Here is a 19,155-nt window from a genome sequence, read left to right on the forward strand (position 1 = left end):
GGGACTACTTTACAAATACATTACCCTGGCGACTTCCCGATACTTCCATCAACGAATCAATGGAAGAAAAGGAAGGAGAAGCAGGGGCAACGTTACTATGGGGGTCGACTACTGCGGAAGACGAAACAACGGGAATAGGAGCAAACCCCTCCCAAGAAGGAAGAGTGGAGACACTCTGATGTTCCCTCTTACCATAAAACTTCCTCCACTGCTCCAAAGACCATGCCTGGCATTCCATGCAAGGATTCGTAATCATACAAAAATTGGAACGACACCTACTGCAAGTGATGTGAGGGTCCGTCGCTGACGAAGCCAAAAAACGAGAGCACAGGAATCCAGGAATTCCAGGGCACCAACGCTGACGTCGAGAAGGAGCAGAAGAAGCCATAATATCAGGTAAAAACACACATAAACACACTAAAGGAACGAAACGGGCAAAAACCGGGGAAAGGGCCAAGAGAGAAAAAACCCAAATCTTGTTCAGGCGATAAAGAAAAAGACTGGCGTAGATATTCGGCGTTTGACCACTCTTCACCCGATCTACACATGCATTGCCAGATACCACAAGATTCCTTGCTTTCATCTGCTTTTTTACCGGATCCAGCTAGGCGCTAGAAATTATCCTATTGTTAAGACCGAGGGTTTGTTCGCGTATGAACAAAGAGAAGTGCCTAATCAGACAAAAACCAATGTAAATGTAAATAATATCAATTTAAATATCGGTAAATTTTGATAAGAAATTTATTTTTGAGATGCCAATGCATATAATTTCTTCTTATTTCTCCAAAAGTTGGTACCTTGCAGAAATGTTTTCTAATTATTCATGGTGAAGCTATTATATCTAAGAGATTTAACCCTCCCTTTATCATCCTTGTTTGGAGTACAGGCAGTCCTCGCTTATCGGCAGCATCAGTTAACAGTGTTTTGGTTTTTTTTACGCTTGGCTAACAATGTTAATCAGATTTTTTACGACGGCAAGAGATTTTTGGCATCATTAAGCGGTTTATCGGCATCGGTAAGTGGTTTACTGGTATCAGTAAGCAGTTAATGGCACCATTAAGCAGTTTTCTGGGCTCAGCTCGTGTCGGCCTATGAAAGTATCCTTAATATCATTCTTTCTAGGTAAAATTAATCTAAAATTACCAGAGAAAAACTAAATTAAGAAAATGTCAGTAAAACTGACTCGCTCACTCTATAAAAGAAGTGTCGGTATGAGAATATAGGCAAGTGGGATCACTACCACGAGTCATTCACCATTTAGACCTTCCAACATAAAATCCCCACCAGAGAGAGCTGATACCAAAGGGTGATGCGGCCGCTACTACTACTACTACCGACGCCACGGACAGCAGCGCCCCTAGCGGTCATCCTTAATCATTAGCTTCGCAGCGCTTGAGTGCTTTTTCCTCTCGTGTTGTGTTTTCGTGAATTTACCTCGTCAATTACGATGGAACGTGCAGCTATTGCATCGGCTAAGTTAAGTGCCTCATAAGTAGTATTTTACAGTTTTTTAGTCTTCCAGGGACCAGTATTTTCCTTCTTAATAGGTCATATACGGTCTCCCGGTTGACTCATGGCGGCTGCGTGCCGCCTCGTGTTAAGATTTCCCGGTCTCCCATACTGGGACATCTTATACTTATGGGCTTACTATATTACGTTCATCGTTATTACATCGTTTTTATAGCTAGGACAGCCCTTTTACCATTTCTCTTAGTTTGGTATTTAGGGCTATACCGTGTTTCTGGCCCAGCATCCCGGCTCTTGCTCTTCATCGGCTACCGCTGGCTCCGAGTAGTCAACTGTTCTTCGGAACAGCTTGCCTCCTCCTGGGCTTCTTTCTCTTTTGCTAAAAGTGTCTTTTCCCCCTTTACGATGTATTATCAGTGTTATTTAGGGTGTTAGGCTAGCCTAGGTGCCTGTACCATGTGTTGGTACAGTCTGGTTCACGTGGCCCCTCCATGGTTGTGTTGCTATCGCGGCTTAGGCCACCTGCGATCACGTGTCCCATAGCACCTTACCCTTCCCCTTCCCTCCCTACCAGGTATAGGGAGGGGTCTGGGGGGACTCCTTGGTTGCCATGACAACCACAGTAGCCTTCCTCCCTCTCCCTCTGAGGAGGCCTGGAGCTCCCTCCCAGCTGGGGTACAGGGCGACCACTTGTCTCGGGTACCGGGTCACCGAGCAGGTAGCTGTAGTGACGGGGAGGGGTAGGCCACCCCCCCCTCTCTCTCTCTCCCGCCGTGTTACGCCGGGACCCCCCACCTATTGCTTCAGTCCCACCCTTCCCCTACCGTAATGAACGGAGCCTCCGCTGAAGCCGGGGGCCCCTTTGGTTATAGGTTCGGCTGGCTCCGCCAGCGGGCAGGGTGGACATTACTAGTGGTCTGTTGCTTGCCTACTATATCCTATTTTCCGCTACCGGAGGAGAGCTCGCTCCTTACCTGGGCACTCTTCTAGTAGACGGAAAATTTTATACTTCGTTATATGTATAAGGATATACCCTAATATTACGGTGAATTTTAGTTTTAATTTATTTATGTGTGCAATCTCCGTCGTTCTCCGTCATGGTTTCATGGCTCCTCACCACTCCTGGTTGGAATCTTTTTCCTGTCTCCAGCGTAGCCTTAGACAAACTCCAACCGCCTAGTTACCACACGTATTATGGCGGGGCTCTGGTTTAATCTAACTTTCACGCTCCGGCATGCAGCGGAGCAATTGTTAGGCTGTAAGTGTGCACCTGATACTTATGTATCTCTCCACTTACAGGCTACCAACTGTCAGGTCCCGGGTTGCAACGCAACACTCTACGACCCCTGCGCCCATGAGGAGTGTAGGACTCACGCCCCGTGTGCCACCACCCACAATGGACTGATCGTCTGGCACCCAGAAGCTTGCACCATCTGCTACGACCTTGTTAGTCAGCTGTTGGGTGGGGTAAGTCTACTCTTAGACTTCTTGGTCTTATCACTAATATCACTTAGTTTCAGGCTTTGTTCAACCCTGTCTCCGCCGTTAGAAGCTTCATTTCGCCTTCTCTTTCAGGCTGCCGCCGTGAAGGAAGTCGCCTTGGCAACCCTGAAGGCTTGGGTGGGCGGCTTCGGGAAGAACGCCGCCAAGGGACAGCCGTACATTCTGGACAAGAAGCTGGCCGTTCAGATCTTCCCCGGTGGCAAGTTGACCGGCTATGTCGACCCCATCTCGGCAGCCCCTCTCATAGCTTCGATCCAGCAGGAGGTGCAGCAGGCGTTCGGGTCCGTCTCCACGCAGGAGCCGGTCCCAGATGTGGCTAACCTGGACCTGAACATCGAGCCTATGGCGGTAGGGGCAGAGGATTTGTTGGTTGAGGTAGGTGTGTCGGGCGCCCAAGGTCTTTCCTTGGGCGCTCCTGGATCTTCTTCCCCTGTCCTTTCTTCTGCCTCTTTCCAAGGCTTTTGGATTTCGGGATCTGAGATCCCTGCCCCGCTCTCCCGCTCTTTCTGTACCCCCGAAGGTGAAGGGACAGAGAGAACAGAAGACTCTCCATAAGACGACTTCTAAGTCGTCGTCGTCTTCTTCGGCTAGGAAGTCTACGACTTCCTACGCTGACGCGGTGAAGGCAAAGCCGAGCTCTTCCTACTCTAAGAGCTCTAGAAGCAAGGCCTTCTTAAGGAGAAGGCTCGCGCCATCCACGGCCGAGGCCAACGCCTTCTCCAGCATCCACCGGATCTACTCCGGTAACTCCTGTTGGGGTGGCGGGACCGAGCTCCTTTGATCCCACCACCTTTTCGGCAGTTGTGATGCAGCAAGTGGGAGAGATGGTTGGCTCGCTCGGGTCTAAGTTTGAACAGATGTCAAACACCATCAACCAGTCTGGCCAATCCATTCAGGATCTCTCTAACAGAGTTAGAGAGCAAGAGGACCGTTTTGCTGGACTTAGTCAGGTTCCTCAGCCAAGCTCCCCTGTAGCAGGTACTGGCATTTTGCAGTTACCTCCCTACGAGTCCCTACCAGCCTTCTCCATGAATAACCCATGGAGAGTGGCCACTTATGCCCCCATTCAAGGACGGCATGATCTCTATCCCGGAGTGTGGAACTCGAAAAAGAATTGAGGACTTCGAGTTCTATCCTCCTGGACTGACTCAGCCTTTCATTGGGTATGCCTAGGCTGAACCGTGGCTGCTCTCACTAGAGAGGACAAGATTTCCTGAGAGACTGTGCTGTATAGTAGGGATCACGCACAGCGGGAATGGGTTCACTGCCTGGAGGATTGGGAGTGTACTAACACCAAACTCCAAGCTTTCAAGAGTCCGTTCACTATTTTCGCTACGGAGGAGGAGGCTTCTCTTCCGTTCGCCACAAAAATAGTAGAAGCAACTCTTCAGGCAGTCCTCAAAGACGAGCCCATGCCACAGCTGAGGGAAGCGGAATCTACTTCTCCGCTCTTCCCAGCCTTTGGAGAATTGTGGGAGAACTTGCCTGCCACGTTCTCGATAGGTAAGCTTAAGCCAGACTGCGCAATGGATCAGTTTGGCGAGAAGCTTCCAAGACTGCCTGATACCATGATTCAGGCGGAGTTCGATGCTCGAACAAGATTTGGGAGGTCCCTTAACTCCCTAATCATTACAGAAATGGCTGCCCTGTCTTATGGCACAGAACCTTTATTCAAGATTCTGGCCAAATCTCAGCTTCAGACAGTCCAAGCTGATGCTTTCGACTTCTTCCTAGCTAGGAGGAACTGCCGAAAGCACGTCTTGCAGGAGGCCACTATCAGGCATGAGCCTAATAGACTCCTGGCTTCCAGCATGTGGGGTGCGGACCTCTTCCCAGAGTCCCTCTGTGAACGAGGTGCACCACGAGGCTGCTAGGCTCAACCAGAGCCTTAGAGCTAGATGGGGCATCTCTTCCAAGAGGAAACAAGAGATCGCCCCTGCTGCTGGTAAGAAGCTTAAGAAGACAGGAAGAAGGTTCCAGCCTTACCAGAAGCAACAGCAGCAACAGCAGCAACAGCAATTTGTTCAGGCCGACCCAGTTACTCAACAGGGACAGCCGTCTTCTTCAAAATAGACCCAACCCATCCTCCTGTTGTCTCCTCAGAGTCAACCGTCAACCTCCTACGCAGTCTCGCCGGCCTTCAATTCTATGTACGAAAGCCAGGCCTACCCAGCCTTTAATAGGTTCTCTAGGGGTAGCAGGGCGAGGGGGGCCACTTTCGCCACAGCGGTGGCCACAGGGAAGAGCCTGCAAGAGGTAGACCAATTCGAGGAGGGCCCGGGGCGGGGAGGGTCAACCCGCCCAAGATCCCCCCAACAACAGTGAGGCTCCCCAAGGTAGGAGGGAGGCTGTTCCTCTTCCGTCACAGGTGGGGGTTCAGCAAATGGGCACAGAGCATCGTGTCCAAAGGATTGGGTTGGAGTTGGATCACAGATCCCCCTCCAATCAAATCATTCTATCAGGAACCATCAAAGGAATTGACAGATTATGCGGAGGAACTCCTTCAGAAAGGAGCTATTGCGAGAGTCAAGTATCTAAAATTTCAAGGTCGCTTATTCAGCGTGCCAAAGAAAGGCTCAACAAAAAGAAGGGTAATCTTAGACTTGTCAAAGCTAAACTCTTTCATTTGTTGCAACAAGTTCAAAATGCTCACCATCTCGCAGGTACGGACCTTACTTCCCCGTGGGGCCGTCACAACCTCCATCGATCTTACAGACGCATACTATCATATCCCTATAGCCAGACACTTCCGTCCATTCCTAGGCTTCAAACTAGGAAATCAGACGTTCTCATTCAAAGTGATGCCCTTCGGTCTGAATGTAGCCCCCAGGGTATTCACGAAAGTAGCAGAAGTGGTAGTTCAGCAGTTGAGAACTCAAGGGATAATGGTAGCAGCATACCTTGACGATTGGTTGATCTGGGCACCAACGGTCGAGGAATGTCTCAAAGCCACAAAGAAGGTAGTTCAATTTCTGGAACATCTGGGGTTCCAGATAAACAAAACGAAATCCAGGCTCACTCCGGAGTCTCGTTTTCAGTGGCTAGGAATCCAATGGGATTTGTCTTACCCACAATCTGTCAATTCGGTGGTCAAAAGAAAAGAAATAGCCAAGTCTGTGAAATCAATTTCTCAAATGCAAACAAACATCAAGGAGAAACCAGGAAAGAATCCTAGGTTCTCTCTCCAGTTTGCCTCAGTGACAGACATCCTCCTGAAAGCAAGGCTAAAAGATATAAATCGAGTTTGGCGATCAAGAGCAAACACCAAATCTCGAGACAATTGTTGTCAGTAATCCCACAGTCCTTCGCAATCAGCTCCGTCCATCGACAAAAGTGAAGAACCTTGCCAATTAGTACCCCTTCAATATCCCCTTCCAGTGTTAACCATTCACACGGATGCCTCCCTGTCCGGGTGGGGGGGATATTCTCAATTCAAGCAAGTTCAGGGGACTTGGTCGGTTCAGTTCCGCCAGCTTCACATAAACGTCCTGGAAGCGATGGCAGTATTTCTTACCTGAAGAGGCTCCTTCCCCCGAAGAAGTCTCATCTAAGACTGGTTTTGGACAGTGCAGTAGTAGTAGTACATTGCATCAACAGGGGAGGGTCCAAATCCAAACACGTGAATCATGTCATGATAGCCATTTTTGCACTAGCAGACAAAACACAGATGGCATCTGTCCACCACTCACTGGCGGGGGGGGGGTAAGAAATGTGATAGCAGACGCCTTGTCCCGGTCAGTCCCTCTGGAATCAGAATGGTCTCTAGACGACGGGTCATTCCAGTGGGATATGCCGGAGAGTCCCACCGGTTCTCCAAGTGATCTCTTCGCCTCACAAGCGAACCACAAGCTCCCTTGCTATGTGGCCCCCAACCTGGACCCTCTGGCTTATGCCACGGACGCCCTGTCGTTAGATTGGAATCAGTGGAGGAAAATCTATGTTTTTCCTCCAGTGAATCTTCTTTTGAAGGTCTTGAGCAAGCTGAGGACTTTCAAGGGACTAGTAGCACTGATTGCTCCAGACTGGCCAAAAAGCAACTGGTATCCTCTGCTTCTGGAATTGGGTCTTCGACCTCAACGGATTCCCAATCCCAAGCTGTCACATCAGTACAAATGAGGACTGTGTTCGTTCCTCTAGGAATTCTTCAGACCCTAACTTTATGGACTTCATGAAGTTTGCGGCTAACAAAGATGCTAACATTGATCCACAAAACATCCTCTTCCTAGAATCAGATAAAAGAGAGTCAACTATTAGACAATATGACTCAGCTGTTAAAAATTAGCATCCTTCCTGAAAGAATCGAACACCACAACCATGACAGTTAACTTAGCTATATCCTTTTTCAGATCTTTGTTTGAAAAAGGCTTAGCAGCTAGCACTATTACTACTCATAAATCGGCTTTGAAGAAAATCTTTCAGTTGGGTTTCCAAATAGACCTAAACAGATTCTTACTTTACATCTATTCCCAAAGCCTGTGCTCGACTTAGACCCTCTCAAAGGCCTCCACTGCAGTTTCATGGTTCTTAAATGATGTCCTCAAACTAGCTCAGATACTGACAACGTGTTGCACTTTTATAATGCTTCTTAGAAAGACGTTATTTTTATTAAGCCTGGCTTCGGAGCCAGAATTTCAGAAACTGTGGGCTCTATCAGAGATGCGGGTCATGTGGAATTCCCCCATCCCAGGAGAAGTTCTACTATCACCGGATCGTAGCTTTTTAGCTAAAAATGAGGATCCTTGGCAAGGTGGGCTCCTTGGAAAGTCATCCCACTTCCGCAAGATCCTTCTCTCTGCCCAGTATCAACTTTAAGAGCCTTTCTATCTCGTACATCCTCAAGATCCTCAGGTTTCTCTCTTTATGAGAGAAAAAGGTGGCACTTTATCAGTAAAAGGAATCAGACAACAGATCCTTTACTTCATTAAACAAGCCAATCCTGATTCATTTCCAAAAGCACATGACATCAGAGGAGTAGCCACCTCAATTAATTACTTTCAACATATGAACTTTGAGGATCTTAAAAAGTATACTGGATGGAAATCACCGACAGTCTTTAAACGTCATTATCTAAAGTCCTTGGAATCTTTAAAATTTTCTGCAGTAGCAGCGGGAAACATTGTTTCTCCTGATACTGCATAGTAGTTGTAGTATAGATCCAGGTCTCCTTTCTACCTACCTCATCCAACATGCCTCACCCTATTGCCATGCTACTCGGAATACTCTAGCCTTAGCCGCTAGAATCATATTGGTGGATTGTCCCTTATTTTTTTGCTAGGGACATCCACATTATGTACATATAATGTACTTCAGTGTTTCTACCCTTATTTTTATGCTAGGGTAGAACACAATGTGTTTGTATATTTTGTAAATATCTTATTTAAGTGAATCACTCCTTGTTATTTTGCCATTACATTATTATGTGTTACTATGTCTAATATAAGTTAATTTTTAAGTACTTTATATTAATTGCTTTCTTTATCATACCATTGTATTAGGATAAGTTAGCTTCAAGTACTTGTTTGTATACTGTAATGTCCCTGATTCACTTATATTATATATCTCTTTTTTACTATTGGGTTTCATTTGTCCTTATTCCCATCTTGTCTGTTTCTCTGGTACATTTTCATAGGCCGACACGAGCTGAGCCCAGAAAAGGGATTTTGACGAAGGAAAAATCTATTTCTGGGTGATTGGCTCGTGTCGCCTATGAAAACCCACCCTGTCTTCTTTTACCCACCCTGCAGGACAAGATGTTCATAGATTAAGGATGACCGCTAGGGGGCGCTGCTGTCCGTGGCGCTCGGTAGTAGTAGTAGTAGCGGCCCGCATCACCCTTTGGTATCAGCTCTCTCTGGTGGGGATTTTATGTTGGAAGGTCTAAATGGTGAATTGGACTTCGTGGGGTGTTATAGTGATCCCACTCGCCTATATTCTCATACTGACACTTCTTTTATAGAGTGAGCGAGTCAGTTTTACTGACATTTTCTTAATTTTGTTTTTCTCTGGTAATTTTAGATTAATTTTACCTAGAAAGAATGATATTAAGGATACTTTCATAGGGCGACACGAGCCAATCACCCTGAAATAGATTTTTCCTTCGTCAAAATCCCTTTATTGGAGCTTATGACATCATGAACACCACGTATTACCATAATCATTGTGATGTTTCAGTTATCAACAATTTTTGGTTATCAGCACTCTGCCAGGAACGAAGAAAATACAGGAAGGAAGGCTTCGATGGTATGGACACCTGTTACGAAGGGAGGAACGTCATGTTGGAAGACATACAATGGAAATGGAAGTGCTGGGTAGAAGGAAGAAGGGAAGACCAAGAAAGAGATGGCGTGATTGTGTAGGGGAAGATATGGAATTGAAAGGTATAAATGAGAACGAGGCACAGGACAGAAATCGATGGAGACGACTTATTCGCAATGGCGACCCCATATAAAAATGGGTTTAAGCTAGGAAGAAGAAGAAGAAGCACTCTGCCAGGAACGGAACCCATGCCGTTAACCAAGGAGTGCCTGTGCTCTATCCAGTGCGGTCTTCTGTGACTCTCGTCTCAAACTCTTAAACTTAAAGAGAGCTATGTTGTCAGTCAAGTCTACTTTGCCAACATCTAAACTTGGCAAGATACTAATTAATAAGTAAACCTAACTTATAAATGGACTTCTTTTCTCCCTCCACTTTAACTCCTGGATTTCCTTCTGTAGGTTTAGATGTCTATTGAACTGTCTAAAACCCCTTTTATCTTCTCCAATCTAATTGAACTGTCTAAAACCACTTTTATCTTCTCCAATCTAAAGAGTAAAATGGCATAAACACCCCCTCACTCTTTGACAACCCTAGTACTGCACAGGTAGTTTTGTCACTTGAGTGGGCTTCTTTCTCTGTCAATAAATGTAAGTAAAATCCATTAGTTTCTGTACTTTGTGTAGGAACACAAACTATATGTATGAAATAAATTTAAATATCAAAACATACCTAACAGCAGCATTGGCCTGAGCAATTTTTTGGCTATTTGTGACTAGAAAATACATGGAGCTATCATTCAGTCCCTCCTCTTCTCTATTATCAGCACATTTTATCACTTCTTCTGCAAAAAAGAAACAAGAAAAGCCATTAAACAATTCTAAAAGCAAAAAAACATTTTGAAAAGTATGACATAAGTAACAATTGAGCCATTGTATTTTCGTGTAACCCATGAAATAATGTGAAAAAAAAAACAATAAATATATCAAAGTATTTGAGAATAATGTTGGTGTCCTTCAAGGATCAACTGTGTCCATTTTCTTCATAACAATTATGGATGATGCTACAAATGAGTGTATAAGAATTCAATGAAACTACTTGGATTATGAATTCCCAGCGCACATGTTCCATTATATGATGCAAATAGATTCAAACTTTTCAGGAATTATTAGTGAAGCAGTAGTGTGGTTAAAAGACTTGGTAAGAAAACAATTACTACTGTATTCATATCTGATCTCTATTATCTAAGCAACCTCTACCCAAATACAACTGTAATGAGACAAAAACAAAAAGTGAAATCTAAAAATGTATCAAACCTTACCAGGTATGATTTCTTTCAAATTATTAGCATCAACACCATCTCCTAAACGTTCACCTAACCTCTGAGGGTTTTTTGCCCTTAAGTATACACCCGAAGATGAACCTGAAGGGGCAAAAACACGGAAACTTCTAGTTCTTCCCTTTCCATGCTTTTGCCGTGAGTGCTTTGACAATTTCTCTGCTCTTTTGCCGACTTGATGCCTGAAAATATAATATTCAAGGGTTTGAGTCAGGACAAAAAATCATTGCATCTAATTCTATACAAATGCATTTTCCCCTAACAAAAACATAAAGAAGTGCAAAACTGTAACCACCTCTGAGAAGTTTCCAGGTTCTAATCCTGCATGAGAATGATAGCCAAAACTACATAATTCTTAGAATAGCATCAAATGCTACTACATTCCCCTTTTTGACAAACTAAAATCTTAGAAACAACAGTACAAACCCTATTTACAGCTAATGCCACAAAGAAATTAAAGAGAACAAACACCACTTAATTTTTCATATCAAATTACTGAACTAAAATGATATTGTTATTGTACAATAAAGTTTCATACATAGTTACCTGGCAGATATATACTTAGCTATAGACTCCGTCGTCCCCAATAGAAATTCGAATTTCGCGGCACACGCTACAGGTAGGTAGGTCAGGTGATCTACCGTCCCGCCGCTGGGTGGCAGGAATAGGAACCATTACCTTCTAGAACCAGATTTTCTCTTCCACCTGTCTCCTGAGGGGAGGCTGGGTGGGCCATTCAATCGTATATATCTGCCAGGTAAGTATGTATGAAACTTTACTGTACAATAACAATATCATTTTCATACATTCAACTTCCCTGTCAGATATATACTTAGCTGATTGGCACCTTTGGCAGAGGGTAAGAGACAGCTAATTCCTGATTAGACAGGTAAAACAACATACGGTTGTAGGTAATAAATAAATAAAAATTAAACCTTGGTTCCTATGTGTTTAGACGAAGGGTCGACTTCCTAGCTATTGCTAGTAGTCTGCTTCGTCTCAAGAGCCTCAGCAAGGATGTGACCTATGGCTAAGAGTTCTTGTAGATCTGTCAACGGGGTCTTATCCACTTACTCGACAGAATCTAATGGTCATTTGTCAATGGGGTCTTATCCACTTACATGACAATACACCTATGCCTAGGGGCATAATTAAGGAGCACAACACCGATCCCGATCACCTGATCCTAACACGAGGGTTTGTGCTTAGTTTGAAAAGAGCTATCCCCAAACTCCTTTCAAACAAACCAAAGAAAAAAAATGATATTGTTATAATACAATAAAGTTTTATACATACTTACCTGGCAGATATATACATAGCTAAGACTCCGTCGTCCCCGACAGAAATTCAAATTTCGCGGCACACGCTGCAGGTAGGTCAGGTGATCTACCGTCCTGCCCTGGGTGGGCAGATTAGGAACCATTTCCCGTTTTCTATTCATATTTTCTCTCTTCCAACCTGTCTCCTGCGGGGGGGAGGCTGGGCCGGGCCATTAATCGTATATATGCCAGGTAAGTATGTATGAAACTTTATTGTATTATAACAATATCATTTTCATACAATCAACTTACCTGTCAGATATATACATAGCTGATTGACACCCTTTGGTGGAGGGTAAGAGACAGCTAACATGGAATAGACAGGTAAACAATGATATTGTTATGATACAATAAAGTTTCATACATACTTACCTGGGCAGATATATACATAGCTACGACTCCGTCCGTCCCCGACAGAAATTCAAATTTCGCGGCACTCGCCTACAGGTAGGTCAGGTGAATCTACCGCCCTGCTCTGGGTGGCCAAGGACTAGGAACCATTCCCGTTTTTCTAATCAGATTCTCTCTTCCACCTGTCTTCCTGCGGGGAGGCTGGGTGGGTCTTCAATCGTATATATCTTGCCAGGTAAGTATGTATGAAACTTTTACTTAGTATCATAACAATATCATTTTTCATACATTCAACTTACCTGTCAGATATATACATAGCTGATTGACACCCTTTGGTGGAGGGCAAGAGACAGCTAACTTACTGACTAGAACAGGTAAACAACATATGTTGTAGGAATAAATAAACCTTGGTTCCTACCTTATTAGATGGAAGACTTCGTGGCTACTGCCCAGGAGTCTGCTTCACCTCAAGAGCCTTAGCGAGATAGTGATCTGGCCAAGAGTTCTTGCTGGTCTGTCGATGGGGTCTTATCCACTTACTCGGCAGAGCCTAACTGGCATTTGTCAAGGGGTGCTAATCCGCTTATATGACAACACGCCTTCTTTAAGGAGCACACAACCGATCCCGATCACCCGATCCTAACCCGTGTTAGTTCAAGATTGTTAAGAGTCATCCCCAAACTCTTAGCAAAAACAACCACAAACTCGAAATCATACATACAAAATCAAACAAAATTTTGTACCCTTCTAATAGTCAGCTGTCACTCGATTTCCTAATGAAGAGAAGTGAAGGCCGCCAGTGCGACATCTGACACTCCCATGCACAGGAAACACAAGAACACATCCGACAAGAGGGTTACGTACACATACTTAAGGATCGGTGCTCTCTCCTTTACCCAGAACCGTCTGTGCTGACACAAACGGACCTAGAGAAAAACATTTCTCATACGTTACTCACACATCTTTAAATAATGAGATGCAAATACTGAGTTGCATCTCCAATAGGTTGCGTCCAAAATATTTTATTTTTGTGACATATTTCTCTGGAACGCAATTGATGTCGCGATTGCCCCTACCTCATGAGCTCTTACTCTTAATAGATTAAAAGAGTCATCTGGGCAGTTCTTATGAACCTCGGTAATTACACTTCTAACAAAGAAGGCCAAAGCATTTTTAGACATAGGTCTCTTGGGGTCTTTCACCGAGCACCATAGACCATGTTGTGAGCCTCCCAACCAACCGATTCTTTCTGTCCAGATAGAATTTCAGTGCTCTAACTGGACAAAGTGATCTTTCTATTTCTCTGCCTACTAGGCTAGTAAGTCCTTTTACCTCGAAACTCCTAGGCCAGGGATTTCGAAGGGTTCTCGTTTTTGGCAAGAAAAAGAGGCGGTGGAATGAACAAATCGCAGAAATCTTCTTTAGAAGCCAAATATCGTGGAACTCAAGGGCCGTTGCAAACTCGCTGACCCTTTTAGGCCGTAAGCCAGAAGATAGCAGAAATATACACTTTTCTAGTGATATCCCGGAATGAAGCCGTATGGAGGTGGTTCGAACTTTTCCGAGGACAGAAATTTCAGAACCACATCTAAGTTCCAGCTCGGAATCCTAGGCTCTACGACTTCGACGTTTCAAAGGAGCGGATGAGATCGTGCAAATCTTTATATTCGTCAAGTCTAAGCCCCTGTTTCTAAAGACTGACGAAAGCATACTTCTGTATCCTTTAATTGTTGGTACAGAAAGATGTGACTTTTCCTCAGGAAAAGAAGGAAATCCGCAATTTCGGTTACAGAGGTATTGGAAGAGACAGCTTCTTCGACCTGCACCAGTTTCTGAAAACTTCCCACTTCGATTGGTACACTCGCCTAGTGAGATTAGATCCTGCGGGCTCTAGCAATTGCGCTTGCCGCCTTGCGAGAAAACCCTCTCGCTCTGACAAGTCTTTCAATAGTCGAAAGGCAGTCAGAGCAAGAGCGGGTAGATTTTGATGGTACCTCTCGAAGTGGGGGGGGTTGTTTGAGCAGATCTATCCTGTTTGGAAGAGATCTGGGGGGGGAAGTCCACTGTCCACTCCATCACCTCCGTGAACCAAATTCGGGATGGCCAATATGGGGCTATCAGAGTCATTCTGGTTCCCTTCGAGGCCACAAACTTTTCTGACTACTTCCCCCAGAATCTTGAAGGGGGGAAAAGCGTACACGTCTAGCCCTGACCAGTCCAGGAGAAAGGCATCTATTGCAAAGCCCTGCGGATTCTTCTACCAGGGCGCACAAAATGTATCTATCCTTTTGGAGAGAAACGTGGCGAATAGACTCATCTGCGGTTCCCCCAAAGATACCAAAGGGTCTGACAGACTTCCGAGGGTGGAGGGTCCATTCTGTAGGAAGGACCTGGAACCTCCTGCTCAGTCTGTCCGCCCTTTCACGTTTCCTCTCTCCTTGAACAAATCTCGTTAGAAGAACCACGTTCCTTTGATTTGCCCAAATCAGCAGATCTCTTGCCAGTTTCGTATAGGGCGAGAGAGTGAGTTCTCCTTGTTTCTTGACATACGCCAGAGCGGTCGTATTGTCAGAGTTTATCTGTATTACTTTGTCTCTGACTATCTGCTCGAAGCTCCTTAGCGCGAGGTGAATCGCAAAGAGCTCCTTGCAATTTATGTGGCATGACACCTGCTCTTCCGACCAGGTGCCTGACACTTCCCTTTTGGGACCCCTCAAAGTCGCGACCCCCAACCTGTCTCCGACGCGTCTGAGAACAATGTCAGGTTTGGGTTCCGAACTTCTAAGGATACTCCTTTGTTTTCTTCTAAGGGGTGGTCAACCACCACCTTAATTGTTGCTTTACTTTCTAATGAGATTGGAAAAGTGTCCGAGAGCTGTCCTGTCTTCCAACTCCAACTGCTTCTCAGGAAGAACTGAAGCGGACGGAGATGTAGTCTTCCTAGAGGAAAGAACTGTTCGAGCGAGGAAAGGGTCCCCAGAAGGCTCAACCATTCTCTCGCTGAAGTACGCTCTTTCTTTAAGAAGTTCAATACTGTGGCACAGCCTTTCCTTACTCTCTCTTGAGAAGGAAATACTCGAAAACCCCGAGAATCCATCGAATCCCCAGATAGACTACGTTCTGGCTGGGGACCATCTGAGATTTCTCGAGGTTCACGATTAATCCTAATGTCTTTGTCAATTCTAGGATTGTTGACAGGTCCTCCAGACACTGCTTTTGAGACCTGGCCCTGATGAGCCAGTCGTCCAGGTATAGGGAGACGTTTATCCCTCATCGTGAAGGTGTTTTGACACATTTTTCATCAAGTCTGGTAAAGACTTGGGGAGCCGTAGAAAGGCGGAAACGAAACAGGGCCCTGAACTGATAGATCCTTCCCTCAAACATGAAACGAAGGTACTTCTTCGACGAATGGTGAATCGGGACGTGGAAATATGCGTCTTGAAGATCTAGGGACGCCATCCAATCTCCTTGACGGAGAGCTGCAAGTACTGAGGGCAGACGTCTCCATGCGAACTTCTGTTTGTTGTACGAATTTGTTCAGCGAACTTACATCCAGTACCGGTCTCCATCCCCAGAGGCATTTGCTACGAAAACAAAGCGAGTAAAAACGAGCTTTGGATCCCGTACCAGCTTATTGCTCTTTATTGTCCCAAAATCTGTTCCACCATTTGTACGAAGAGTATCCATCAGAACAGGGTCCCTGTATCTGGCTGACAGTTCCCTCGGTGATGTTGTCAAGGGGGGCCTGTCCTTGAATGGGATATAATAACCCTTCTTGATTATTGTTACATCGACCAAGGATCGGATCCTATGTCTTCCCATGCTCCCGCAAAGAATTGGTAACCTGGCTCCTACAGGTGTCTGGAGGAAAGATTTCTCATTTTCCCTTTTTCTTCTTAAAGGGACGGAAGGCAGATCTTCCCCTTTTTTTTTTCCGTTGACTTTCTTCTGACGATGGATCTAGCCTGAGGGCCTCCTCGAAAGGGCTGCTGTTGTTGAGCTGGCCTAGAGGCTTTCTTTTCCTCACTAGCCACAGGTCTATTTTTCCTTGAGGATTGCCTTAAAAGATCTTGAGTGGCTTTCTCAGTTAGCGAATGGGCAATGTCTCTCACCAACTGCGAAGGAAATAAAGTTTTAAATGTTATGAGAGGCGCATACAGCAAAGCGGATCTCTGCGAAGGTGAGACGGCCTTAGTGAGAAAGGCACTATGAACCGCTCTCTTCTTTAGAATTCCCGCACCGAAGAGGGAGCACACTTCCGCCGATCCATCTTGAACCGCCTTATCGATGCATGTAAGGATGCTTTGCAAGGTTTTCAGGGCTTAGTTGTTCTTTTCATGAACTTCTTAGCAATAACCCCAAGGGACCAATCTAGGAAGTTAAATACTTCTAAGGTATGAAAAAGTCCCTTGAGGAGATGGTCCATTTCCGAAAGACCCCATGTTGCTTTCGCTGAATTTAAGGCATGTCTCCTCACGAGTCTACGACTGGAGAAGTCCGGATTCAGCTGAAACGGGCAGAGACAATCCATATTTTCTCCGTTCGTACCATATGCCTCTCCTACCCCTTAATTTAGCGGAGGCATGCAAAAGATCGTCCTTCCTAACTCCTTCTTAGTCTGATCCAGGAGTTCAAGAGATTGTAAAGCCCTTTTCATGGATATGGCAGGCTTCATTTTCAGGAAAGATGAAGACTTGTGTGCCTTCGTACTTGAAAATAGAGAGCGAGGAGAAGGAGGAGCGACTGGAGTCAATGCATCTCCATATTCTTCTAAGAGAAGAGCAGAAAGAACTTTGTAAGTTCGAAAGGCCCTTCCTCTGTAGTAACTTCGTCCTCCGAGACGTCATCTAAATTAATAGGATCGGAAGGAGAAGGCTCCCTTCCCTCCTCTGTCTCCTCTCTTGATTTCTTCCTTTCCGAAGAAGAAGCACTTCTATTAGGAGAGGGGCTAGGAGTAACTCTCCTTACGTTTATCATTAGGCGAGTCACGTATCACTGCTTTTACGCCTGTTAGACTCCTGTCGGCATGTCAAGCTCTTCATGAGGAGAATGCGCCTGGCGTTTAGCAGGAGTAATCTCGCTGAGATACTCCTGGGGCCTGCGGTAGGAATATCCTGTTTGGAATACTCCTGGCGCCCCTGACAGTCATAACACTCTCGAATCTCCTGGCCGTCTGGTAGGCGCATCTCGCTCCAAATACTCTTGGCGCCTGTTAGGAGTATTAAGCTCAGAATACTCCTGGCGCTTGGTAGGCGCATCGCGCTTCAAATACTCCTGGCGCCTGGTAGGAGTAAAAAGTCTAGAATACTCCTGGCGCCTGGGAGGAGTGTCGAGGTCAGAGTACTCAGGAGGCGCTGGCAGGAGTATCTCTTTCCGAATACTCCTGACCTATGGAAGGCGCATCTAGTTCCGATACTACCTGTGGCTTGGTAGGAGTATCGGTCATGGAATGCGCCTTTTCGAATGGCAAGTATATGCGCTTAGCGGGCGCTTTACTCCTATCAGGAGTTCTCTCTTCTTCCAGGTTGGCTCTTGTTGCTTGGATGAAGATCTGGGCCTAGAACGATCTACAGTAAAGTCAGCTCTTTGCACCTACTTGGCGCCTGGCTCCTAGTTGGCGCCAGACGCTTGGCAGGAGTTACTTCCTTTCCCACGTCTCGCCTGCCTAACGCACCGCTCCCCCCAGAGATGGCCGCTTGTGTGACAACTCCCCTGGAGGGTTCGTCGCGCCCGACAGGAGATCGGTATTTGGATCTCTTAATCGGAAGCCTGTCATCCTTTTTACGAGTAGGCTCTTTAGAAAGTACTCCTACCAAAGACGCTAATTGCTCCTGCACATTCATCAAAATTTTCCTGGTCGAAGGAGATCTGGAAGGCGCTCGAGAGTCTTTTACATTCCAAGGATCTAACTCCTTTCTAGCTTTCTTGATTACCGAAGGCGCATCCTCTTCAGAGAAGCGCTCGGGGCTAGAATTGAGCTCAGGTTCTTTCCAATTCCTTTTCAGCGGACATGAAAGCTTAGATTCCTTCCATCCTCTTCTCGGAGAAGGCGAACTAGATGATGAAAAGCACTCACGAAGGACGCTTTTCCTATAGCTGTCCCTGGCAGTCTGAGATGTATAAGATTCTGCCGAAGGGACGCCTGATCGTTGGGGATTCTCCACGACGGCTAGGCTTTCGACTTTCCTTCTCCTCTGGGCCAGGGAGCTTGGAAGAGGTCTAAGCCTGGGAGCGTCGCAGAGATGACCAGACGCCCCCTCCACTACACTGACACTAACATCACTCGAGAAACCACATTCACTTCTCTTACCTTCAATGCTTCCATTTTTTTTCTTGCATTTTTTGAAGGGAAGCTCTGAGTTCCGCTATTTCTGAGGCGGAATCAGAGGGATTAACTTGTGAACGGGCTGAAATAGAATGGGCATAATTATGAGAAGAAGAAGCTACAGAACTACTAGACATTTTCCGGCTTTTGTAAGCCGCCTTCCTCTCTCTATCTTTCTCTAACTTCTTCAAGTAAGAAGTCAGATTCTTCCATTCTTGCGCACTCAATCTCTCACACTCGTTACACGTATTCTCAATTGAGCATTCAACCCTTCTACAACCACTGCATGTAGTGTGAGGATCTACCGAAGCTTTCGGAATCCTCACCTTACAGCCCTCATTCACACACACTCTGAAGCTAACACTAGAATCAGACATATTCACGAAAATCCAAAGCGAAGTCCAAAAACAGTCCACGATAGCGAATGCCAAACAACGATCCAAGTACGTCACCAAAAATCAGTCGAAAGATGATCAAAAGCGTTGTGAAAAAAAAAATTAAAAAAATTCCAGTCAGGAGGAAGTAACAACAATGTTTGATACTACCGGCGACGAGAGAATCTGATTAGAAAACGGGAATGGTTCCTAGTCCTGCCACCC

The 19,155-nt window shown here is 45.6% G+C and overlaps 1 protein-coding gene across 1 annotated transcript in view; it reads right to left on the reverse strand.

Moving 5' to 3' along the window:
• The window catches only part of LOC135204153 (uncharacterized), a gene marked incomplete in the record, with an annotated part of 33,647 nt that overhangs the window by 12,330 nt on the left and 2,162 nt on the right, over positions 1 to 19,155 (reverse strand). The window contains 2 exon segments of the mRNA XM_064234183.1: positions 9,955 to 10,066; positions 10,544 to 10,743. Coding sequence (XP_064090253.1) covers positions 9,955 to 10,066; positions 10,544 to 10,743 — 312 coding nt within the window.

This window comes from Macrobrachium nipponense, chromosome 44 (assembly GCF_015104395.2).
Source record: "Macrobrachium nipponense isolate FS-2020 chromosome 44, ASM1510439v2, whole genome shotgun sequence".
Classification (NCBI taxonomy): Eukaryota; Metazoa; Arthropoda; class Malacostraca; order Decapoda; family Palaemonidae; genus Macrobrachium; species Macrobrachium nipponense.